This window comes from Electrona antarctica (assembly GCF_951216825.1).
Source record: "Electrona antarctica genome assembly, chromosome: 8".
In the NCBI taxonomy this organism is placed as follows: domain Eukaryota; kingdom Metazoa; phylum Chordata; class Actinopteri; order Myctophiformes; family Myctophidae; genus Electrona; species Electrona antarctica.
The window spans coordinates 50,571,506-50,583,009 of record NC_136789.1 but is presented as its reverse complement, the minus strand read 5'-3'; the positions used below and the strand labels follow the sequence as shown (position 1 = coordinate 50,583,009).

The 11,504-nt window shown below is 42.1% G+C and overlaps 1 protein-coding gene across 1 annotated transcript; it reads right to left on the bottom strand.

Moving 5' to 3' along the window:
- Positions 1–11,504, bottom strand: myl10 (myosin, light chain 10, regulatory). The gene is made up of 7 exons (XM_079507246.1): positions 11,482–11,504; positions 10,394–10,483; positions 9,152–9,227; positions 5,985–6,089; positions 4,059–4,137; positions 3,695–3,743; positions 1–113 (listed from the first exon to the last, which is right to left on the bottom strand). Exons 1-7 carry the CDS (start codon positions 11,482–11,484, stop codon positions 9–11), a joined length of 507 nt encoding a protein of 168 aa, XP_079363372.1. The 5' UTR covers positions 11,485–11,504; the 3' UTR covers positions 1–8.

Here is an 11,504-nt window from a genome sequence, read left to right as displayed (position 1 = left end):
CTCTCTCATTACTCCGCCTCCTTGTCCTCTCCGTGGGTGATGACGTAGCACAGGTTCTTGTAGTCCAGGTTCCCAGCCACATCCAGCGGGAAGTTCGTAAACATCTGATTGACCTGCAGCAGCAGCAGGAGGATTGGGAAAGGATTCAGAGATTTAAAGACCTGAGGACGATTCCACAAATATCTTCTAAATCCTGACAGTTTTCTTGAAAAACCTATATGTTTCTATGTCAGTGGTTCTCAAAACTATTTCATGTCAAGGACCCCTAGAATTTTATGAAATTGGCCGCCAACCCCCATCTGAAAATATGTAGTTCCAGGAACCCCCCCCCCCCCCAAGAAGCAAAGATATGAGTTGAAAATGTTCGCTCTGAAAGAATATATATTCCAAATTTGTGCCACATTTTCACGATTTTTCAAAAATAGCAGATCTACAAGCCTATGAGCTTGTAGATCTGTCATTTTAGCTGTCAATAGCTAAAGTATAACGTTACGCTTAAAACATCAAAAGGGGTTCCCGCCCAAAATGGGTTAAAACCCATTTAGACCTGAGATTTAAAAAAAAGGCTTCTAAATCCTAACAGTTTTCTGAAAAACCTATATGTTTCTATGTCAGTGGTGCTCAACCTTTTTCATGACAAGGACCCCCAGAATGATATGTATTTGGCCCACAGACCCCCATCTGAAAATATGTTGTTCCAGGGACCCCCCCCCCCCCCCCCCCCCCATAATGCTTAAAACACCAAGAGGGGTTCCCGTCCTGAATGGAGTTAAAACCTCACAGAGACGACACAGCACCAAGCACTCCAAATGAAATGGACACAACTCGCGCAACAATCGTCAATATCGTTGAAGGGATGATTCAGATTGGATTTGATGCCCGCAGCCCATGTACTCTCAAATAGTTTTAACACTAGCATGTCTGTTTTTTTTTAGATGTTGAAGTTGATTATCCTTGGCTCATGACCTTTTCAGAAGGTTCCTCTTCCATGACCATCATTGATGGATAATTTTGAGTTATTAGATCTGTAGATCTGTTATTTTTGGTGGATGGTAGTTTCCATGTTCTCAATAACTATGTATTTTTCATGCCCTGTATCCCACTGAGTTTACATATCATTTCTGCCCCAGCGTAAAACAGATAGTATTAAATCTCACTCTCCCCCAGTCAGCGAGTAAGATAAAAGATTGTTTTCTCCTGTTGGACGTCTTGCATTATCTGCCCCTCTGGTGAAAAACATGTTATTCGGCCTTGGTACGGTGCTAGGGCAGACAAATTGTCTCCTAGTTACGTTAGCTGGTTGTCAGTAACTTGGGCTGTGAACTACATTTACTTAAAGAACTACAATTCCCTTCGGTCACTCTTCCGGGATTTTACCGGAAGTATAATTTGCCACGTATCCCAAGTAGGCCTCCCGGCAATAGGTGTCGCCATAATTCACTTTTGGGTTACCCTCTGAACTCAAATACATTACTTCCCCATGTCCAAAGGATGTTATGACTTATGTAGTATAAAATGTTGTCACTGATGATGTGTCAGTGAGAGATCGTTTTAACGCTGTACGGACCTGCCATTTCTCTCCCGATGTGATTTGTAATATATATCAAATGGAAAATCCCCATAGCTCTGGTGTGGACTTCTTTCTTCCGTGTCTGGTGTCAAACTCATTCTAAGGTATTCTGGTATACTCTGATACTTCTACTCTCTGCCTAATTCTTTCCTTTTAGTATTGTAGTTTTCCTCTAAAGTATTTATCCTTAAAAGGTATTAATACAGTTATATAAGTTTAACATTATAACAGTAAAGATAAAGTTAATATTCACTTGTTTAAAAGGTTTACAGTCCTTAATTCTGACTTCTTGAGTATTTGTACTCTATTACATTCTTACAAATTCTCCTCCACGGTACTCCTCCAGAGTCCAGATGATTGATTGGTCTTCAATCCTTCCCTTATCCTAAATTTATATGCATCAATCATCATCCATCATCATTCTATCATCTCAGAAATGTTTGACATCTGAAACATTTTCTAAATAATTATGAATTTAAGCACATGCTACTTGTGTCCCTTTTTTCTTCAGCCATGCTAGTGTGGAATAGAGGGTATGCGCATGAGATCATCATCATACACCTACTGAGTAGCAAAAAATCACACCTGTGTGAAGTGAGGGGCGCTAATATATTAAAGTCTAACTCATGTTGATTAGGTGACGTAGTGGTGATGTAAAACAAAGGGTGCAAACACCAACATTAAACGCCATTAAGAATAAAGAGACAATATGACGTAATGAGGGACAATATGACGTACATTTCCCCTTCATTGTCAATGGCGTTTTTAAACAAACATTGAACTAAAAACAAACACTAAACCTGCCCCTCAAAAAACTACTTTCTGGCCTTGACAGCCCATCAAAACAGTCCCATCTGATTTCCTAAAACAACGTCAAACTCACTTTGCCACTCACTGTATGCATGCGCATATACCCTCTATAGTGAAAATAGCAGATCTACAAGCTCAACGTGTCACATTGCAAAATCAGCTCATCTAGGCTATTTTCACAATTACATAGGGCTTAAAGGAGTAGTTCACCCCACAAAAAAAAAAGAATTATATCAATTACACACCCCATGAAGCCCTAGAATTCATGGACTTTTTTGTTATTGTTTTAGTCCCATTCCTGAGCCCTGTAGTCTCCCTAGGAACGCAACAAAAACTAAGAAATCCATGAATTCAAGGAAAATAAGTAAAACGGCTAAAAAGTTTTTTAGATCTCTATTCTTAGATTAGACGTTGATTAGCGGTTGTTTAAACCAGGAGTTCTCAACCCGTGGGTCGCGACCCTTCGGGGGGTCGTCAGATTATTTTGAGGGGTCTCCAAATTATTTCCTTTTTATTTTATTTTTTTAACTGAATGGCTGGAAAATGGTAATGAAGAGTTTACATAGTACATGCATAAACTTTCCTTAATGATTATATCTGGTTTCAGTATTCATTTATGATATATTTTCTCTATTATTGGGTATTTTTGCAGTCAGTTTGTATTGGCAGTGGGGCGGGGGTCACGAGACATGTCCAAAGCATTTCCGCGGGTCCCCGGCCAAAAACGCTGAGAACCCCTGGTTTAAACGTCTATATATAGACGTTTAAACAACCGCTAATCAACGTTTAATCTAAGGATAGACATCCAAAAAACTTTAATTTTTAGACGTTTTTTATCGCATTTTTAGACGGGTCTGCTGAAAGGGCAGAGTCCGGTTCTGAATCCAGGGACGTGCACACATAGACATCAAAGGGGGGCTTCAGCCCCTGCCCCTTTTACCCGTCTGTAAAGCAACTGCCCTTTCCAGACAAACGAATGCAGCATTTATACCAGAGTGAATGCTGCGTTCGAAATGCAAGAAAGAAATACAAATGCCACTCCTTTCCATGCCATGCTGGAAGGCAGCATTCAGGAGAATTCCCCCCCCCCCCGAAGTCTCCTGAACTTGGAACGCAGCATTTTGCGTTGAACAAATTTGCTTCGAAATCCAATGTCGTACACACCGCATCTCCACTATAGCTAAAAGAGTGTTGGGTTGCGCCCCGAAAATAGCTGATCTACAAGCTCACAACGCGTCGCAGCGCGACACGTTGTGAGCTTGTAGATCTGCTATTTTGTCCAAAAGTGCCCAAGTGCTATAAGACGTGCATTACCTCATCCTCTGTGAATTTGTCCGCCTGAGACATGAGGTGGTATTTGATGCTATAAAGAAAGAAAAAAGAAAAATCATTCACTATTTGTTCATTTATTCAACCTTATATCGGATGGACAATGGACAAAAAAAACAATTATTCTTCTTGTAAATCAAGTAATACTGCAGACGCAGTTTAACAATAATTTAACTCCTGAGAGCGTAGCATTGAACCAAATTGGTATCATTTCACACTCTCTAGAGAGTCAATGATCTAGATAAAGGGCCCATTTGGTTACAATATTCTCCATCATTTAGGATTTAGCTGCGGGAGAGACCACCTGGAACGTGGAATTTAAATTTTAAATTGACAAAATGTTTCTCACTCTTCTCCCCGGAGGATGCCCGTTCCTTCTGGGTCAAAGATCTTGAAGGCGCTGAGAATGGTGTCCTCCGGGTCGGTACCTGCAGGCCAGAGAATCACTGTCACTATGTGACATTAGCCTCTCTCGAGACATTGTCAGAGGAAAAGAGGCTGCCGTTTTTCCTAAATATTTTGACGATGGGTTCTCTGATTGCTGTCAGATTAACCGCCCGACACATTATGTCCCCTTTGACCCATTTAGGACTGAGACCAGATTCTACAAATGTCTTCTAAATCATGAAAGTTTTCTGAAAAAGCCCATGTTTCTATATCAGTGGTTTTCTATAGCCTGGGGTCCACCTATGCTTTCTATGGCATAGGCAGCTCCCGGCAGGATTGTGGTTTTCAAACTATTTCATATCGAGGACCCAAAAAATGATTATGTAATTGACCGCCGACGGTCTACAAGCTCGTAGCGCGCCACCGAGTGGCGCGCTACGAGCTTGTAGGCCTGCTATTTTTGAAAAATCAAAGAACGACTGACATAGAAACATAGCTTTTTCAGAAAACTGTCAGGATGTAGAAGACATTTTTAGAATCTGATCTCAGGTCAAATTGGGTTAAAATAATAGTTAAAACACCAACAGGGGTTCCCGCCCCGAATGGCTTAACAAACCACCATCACGTTTTAGCACAATACAGGGACATGCATGAGACAGATGGAGAAAGAAATAGACGTTCCCTATCCTAGAATTGGCATCTCTTTTCGTATGCCATGCCCCCCGACACGTTCCCATCAGGGGCGGCCTTAGGAATCTGGAGGCCCGTTTCAAGACCAAATATGAGGCCTCCCATATACCTATGACATCATTATTTTCTTGATACAGCCGTATTGATACAAATAGTTTGACAGTTCAATATCACACGCAGCCATTACTCTCGACAATAATGAATGCCACAGACGAATAGTCCAAGTCCACACTATTGATCCATAATGTATAAATGATAGATAAGGGGTCAGGACAACGAGGCCTTTTCGTGGAGGGGTCAGTCTGAAATTTGGACTTAGACTGTTTTTCGTCTGTGGTACTTAGCAACAACAACACCTCTCCTCATCCTGTCGTCCCTTCACAATTAAAGTGTCTCCCCTTTACCTCCCAATGCTGCACATTTGGTTAGTTAGGTTATTAAAGGGGAAAACCACCCATTTTCAACATTTTACTATGTCATTAATATACCTTAGAGCTGTTGTGTGGACATAATAAAAAGGTCCCCCCATTCTGTGTTTCCTAGAACTGTAATTATGAAAAAAATCATTAACATGGTGAAACACATCTTGATGACATCATCAAGATGTGTTTCACCATGTTAATGATTTTTTTCAGACCTCTAGTTCTAGGAAACACAGAATGGGGGAACTTTTTTATTATTTCCACACAACAGCTCTAAGGTATATTAATGACATAGTAAAATGTTGAAAATGAGTGGAATGCCCCTTTAACCCATTTTGGGCGGGAACCCCTTTTGGTGTTAGCATTATGTTATGCTTTAGCTATTGAAAAATAGCAGATCTACAAGCTCATAGTGGCGCGCTACGAGCTTGTAGGTCTGCTATTTTGGAAAAATCGAAGAACGACTGACATAAAAAAACATAGCTTTTTCAGAAAACTGTCATTTTCAAACAGACCTTTTTAGAATCTGATCTCACGTCAAAATGGGTTAACATAAAATAGGTGTAACTTAACATTGTGGGAGAGAGCAAGGCGTGAGCAAGATAGAGAGGGCCAAGAGTGGCGGGGGGTTTGACTGACGCCTGACGTTCAGTTGGAGCTTGGAGGCCCCCCTGAGGGTGGAGGCCCGTTTCAATTGAAACGGGTGAAACATAGCTGAGGCCTCCTATGGTCCCCATGATGCAGATGATGATGCCCCCCCGGGGCTCCAAACTGACCTTTCAGCTTCTCACCAAACATGGCCAGGAAGATGGTGAAGTTGATTGGACCAGGAGCCTCCTTCATCATCTCATCCAGCTCATCCTGGCCCACGTTTAGACGGCCTGGAGCCACAAACGCAGAACACCATTCACAACGTTTAGTTTTAGTTTTAATCATTACTAATGAAAAACACTTTTTCAATTGAATACAACTAAGCTTTGCAATAACCATGTTTTGTGAAACATTTGTGATTTAAATTTGACATACAGTAAAGATTAATAACCTCTAGTTAGTACAGTACATACATGGGCAACTGGCGGACGGACCCCTTATTGATTTCAGCTAATTACTAGTATTAAAATGTTATTGTCTTTTGTATGTCCATAGTTAAAATAACTATAACTAAATGCATTTGAAACCTAAAAAGGTTACTTTTCATGATTCCAATTCAAAAATGAAAAAAAAGAGTCAGGATTTCAATTCAAATATAGCAAAAATAGTTGCTCTACAAGCTCAAAACGCGTCGCACTGCGACACGTTTTGAGCTTGTAGATTGGCTATTTTTGCTACGACAGTAATATGCAATGTGGCCCGTCTGGAGTGAGTGTGGAACTATAGTGGCCCTCTGGAGTGAGTGTGGAACTATAGTGGCCCTCTGGATTGAGTGTGGAACTATAGTGGCCCTCTGGAGTGAGTGTGGAACTATAGTGGCCCTCTGGAGTGAGTGTGGAACTATAGTGGCCCTCTGGATTGAGTGTGGAACTATAGTGGCCCTCTGGAGTGAGTGTGGAACTATAGTGGCCCTCTGGAGTGAGTGTGGAACTATAGTGGCCCTCTGGAGTGAGTGTGGAAATATAGTGGCCCTCTGGAGTGAGTGTGGAAATATAGTGGCCCTCTGGAGTGAGTGTGGAAATATAGTGGCCCTCTGGAGTGAGTGTGGAAATATAGTGGCCCTCTGGAGTGAGTATGGAAATATAGTGGCCCTCTCCATGGTCAAAGTTGCCCAATGCCCACCCCTGCACTAGTACATACATACTACACACACAAGAAAGAACTGCAAATTCTACCGCCTGCAATGATGCTATCAGCTGTGTTTGACTTGCATGTGACATTGATACACTGCCTTGAACACTATCGATGTCTCTGTCTGCTCCACATTTCTGTTTCTTAATTGCGACAGTAGGTCGCATTTACTATGAAAACCTGCATCCCCCGGCCGTCTGGCCATTGGTCTCCATATATGGTCACGCCCTGTGACATCACGCCTCCATATATGGTCACTCCTCTTGACATCTCGTGACATCATGGAGACCCTTAGATCTCCATATCTGCATATACAGTATGGAGCCGGCCAGCAACTCTACATCCGATGATCCGACGTCAAACCTCAAAACCTTAGATCTCCATTCCATGGAGCTGACCTGATCTGACATTCCATATGTTGATCCTTCCCCCACCCGTCCTTCCTTTTCTGACATTCCATATGTTGATCTGACCTCATCAAACCCTGTGCACTCAAGATACGCGCCATATATGGCCAGTGCAGAATTCATTCCATATGTTGATCTGACCTCATCAAACCCTGTGAACTCAAGACACGCGCCATATATGGCCAGTGCAGAATTCATTCCATATGTTGATCTGACCTCATCAAACCCTGTGAACTCAAGACACGCGCCATATATGGCCAGTGCAGAATTCATTCCATATGTTGATCTGACCTCATCAAACCCTGTGAACTCAAGACACGCGCCATATATGGCCAGTGCAGAATTCATTCCATATGTTGATCTGACCTCATCAAACCCTGTGAACTCAAGACACGCGCCATATATGGCCAGTGCAGAATTCATTCCATATGTTGATCTGACCTCATCAAACCCTGTGAACTCAAGACACGCGCCATATATGGCCAGTGCAGAATTCATTCCATATGTTGATCTGACCTCATCAAACCCTGTGAACTCAAGACACACGCCATATATGGCCAGTGCAGAATTCATTCCATATGTTGATCTGACCTCATCAAACCCTGTGAACTCAAGATACGCTCCATATATGGCCAGTGCAGAATTCATTCCATATGTTGATCTGACCTCACCAAACCCTGTACACTCAAGACACGCTCCGTATATGGCCAGTATACAGAATTCATTCCATATGTTGATCTGACCTCACCAAACCCTGTACACTCAAGACACGCTCCGTATATGGCCAGTATACAGAATTCATTCCATATGTTGATCTGACCTCATCAAACCCTGTGCACTCAAGATACGCTCCATATATGGCCAGTGCGGAATTCATTCCATATGTTGATCTGACCTCATCAAACCCTGTGAACTCAAGACACGCGCCATATATGGCCAGTGCAGAATTCATTCCATATGTTGATCTGACCTCACCAAACCCTGTACACTCAAGACACACTCCGTATATGGCCAGTATACAGAATTCATTCCATATGTTGATCTGACCTCATCAAACCCTGTGCACTCAAGACACGCTCCATATATGGCCAGTGCGGAATTCATTCCATATGTTGATCTGACCTCATCAAACCCTGTGAACTCAAGACACGCGCCATATATGGCCAGTGCAGAATTCATTCCATATGTTGATCTGACCTCACCAAACCCTGTACACTCAAGACACACTCCGTATATGGCCAGTATACAGAATTCATTCCATATGTTGATCTGACCTCATCAAACCCTGTGCACTCAAGATACGCTCCATATATGGCCAGTGCGGAATTCATTCCATACGTTGATCTGACCTCATCAAACCCTGTGAACTCAAGACACGCGCCATATATGGCCAGTATACAGAATTCATTCCATATGTTGATCTGACCTCACCAAACCCTGTACACTCAAGACACGCTCCGTATATGGCCAGTATACAGAATTCATTCCATATGTTGATCTGACCCCCCATTCCAAAGCGCTAGCGCTCGCCCAGCAGTCTGCCGTCTGCCGTCACCCAGGCGTGCACGCGACCTCTCCCTTTTTACAGCGAGGGCGATTCTTACTGGTAAACTAACATGAAGAATCTTGACGTATATAGGCTATCACATCTGTGTCTGTGTGCCTCTAGGCTACATGTATGAGGAGGCCTCTCGTCTGGTGATTCTTGAGTACTGTGGTATACTCATGGCCTCAAAAGTAGCTAGTAAGCTTACCCAGGGCTGCGTATGTGTCCCTCAGGTCGCCTTTGTCGATGAAGCCGTCTCTGTTTTGGTCCATGATCGTAAATGCCTGGGGGGGCCGGGAGGGAGGGAGAGAGAGAGAGAGAGAAGATCAGCTTCTTGGGGAGTTATACAGACATATAATATATACCAGTAAGACGCCTTATAGGCATTATGTCAGTACTAGTCATAGAAGCTTAATTTTAAATTGTCTCATATAAGCAGGACGGCACATTATTATTTTTGGCTATAGTACTCAAAAGGAGCACCTTATACGTATCCCGCCACAACGTCACGCTGCTTTCACACGGGCAGATGCAAAAGATACAAAGATGCAAAGCTGCACAGTGTATTTGTAGTCGTTAACAGTGGTGGAAAGTACTTTTTAAGTACTTTTACTTAAGTACTTAAGTACAATTTTGAGGCATTTGTACTCGGAGCCAAAATTTGTACTTTTACTTCACTATACAATTATTTGAAAACTTTAGTTACTAGTTACTTTGGCGATTAGAAAACATACATTAACCACTTCAACCCTGTACATTTCGGCCATTTGAAAATAGCCGATCTACAAGCTCACAATGCGTCGCGTCACAATGCGTAGCTTGTAGATCGGCTATTTTGACTTGTGAAATGTGACATTCTGCAATATGAGTACTTTAAGTACATTTTGATGCAGATACTTTTGTACTTTTACTCAAGTACATTTTCAATCCGTACTTTAGGATCTAAAGTAATTTAGAATTAGATCTAATCTAATTCACGCCAGCATTTTTTCCAGTTGAGCTCTTATTTTGAAAAGCCACATTTCCTAGTTAGTTGAACAGGTCCAGGACGACTGTTGTTTACAAAATGGGTCTATGGAGTCCCCATCGTCGGCTCTGTGCCGTCAAAGAAACGCTGTTTTGACCAAAAATGCCATCTGGGACAAGGAATAGGAGATACACAGGCGAGTGAAAGAAACAGATAGATCATCGGCACCATAATAATCCATTCTAAGTTGGGCGACCGAGTCTTGTGACAACAACAGCTAGCTACCCGATGCTAACGTAAGTAGCATTATGGCTTGCACGATCGAATGCACTATAAAAGCGCAATTGCCATTGATCTGGCGGTAAGCGTAGTATTAAATAATAGGCTTCAATTGACCTAGATCTACGCCAATGGCGCGGAAGCTGTTAAGCAGCAGGAGGATCCCTATTTAAAGTCTAAATCACACATGCTGAATGAACCCACCTCCTTGAACTCCTGGATCTGAGCCTGCTCAAACATGCTGAACACGTTGGAGCTGGCCTCCGCCGTCTTCTTCTTGGCCTTCTTTGGTGACTGTGAGGTGGAGGACGACAAGACATGGGGGTTGTAGGGGTGATAACCATACATTTTAACCCATTTAGGCCTGACGTCGAAATTTAAAAAAAATCTTTTTAAAATAAAAACCGCATGTTTATATATCGGTGCTTCTCAATATTTCATGTCAAGGACCCCAAAAATTATATGTAATATGCCACCGACCCCCATCTGAAAATATGTTGTTCCATTTCCCTCTGCACCAAATACATATTAACAAAACCGTAGAAACGGTTTGTTTGTGTTCGGTTTTTTGTTAAATTCCCGCTATAGTGAACATGCAATATCTAACAGATAATGATGATAATAATCGTAATTATGGTGTTAATTAACATGAATGAAGTGACCCTCACACAACAGTGAGGATCTGATGTAATTAGCGGTTTTTATTTACAGGTTTTTACACTTTCAGAGTTCAATTGACAGTAAATGCTACTGTATATGACAATCATGGTACTTTTTCCCCCTTTTTTTCCTTAAAGGACCACTTCACCACTTTTCAACCTATCCTCACTAATAATCACGATACAAATCATGAATTTTCTACTCAGTCTGTGTCTCGTAGGAGGAGCTGTGGGCAGTTCAGAAAGCCGTCCACCAGTGACAAAAGAAAACAAAACTTGCCTAACGATTATGTCACTGGTGGACGGGTTGCTGAACTGCCCACAGCCCTCCTATGAGACACAGACTGAGTAGAAAATATTGTACCATTTTATCATGATTATTAGTGAGGACCTATGAACATAGGTTGAAAAGTGGTGAAGTGGTCCTTTAATAAAAAGTGGACTCCTGATAATAACCATATGATACTTGAACCAAAAACCTTGTTCCCCCACCCCCCAAATAAATAAAAATAAAAATAAAACCAGAAGTTCAGCTAGAGTCTAGACAGAGACCGAGCCCAATGACCTCCACAAGGAGGGAGAGAGAGGAGAGCCAAAGATATTAAGCATCATGCGTTTGGTTGGTTGTCTTACCATGGCGAGGAGCTTCTTGTCAA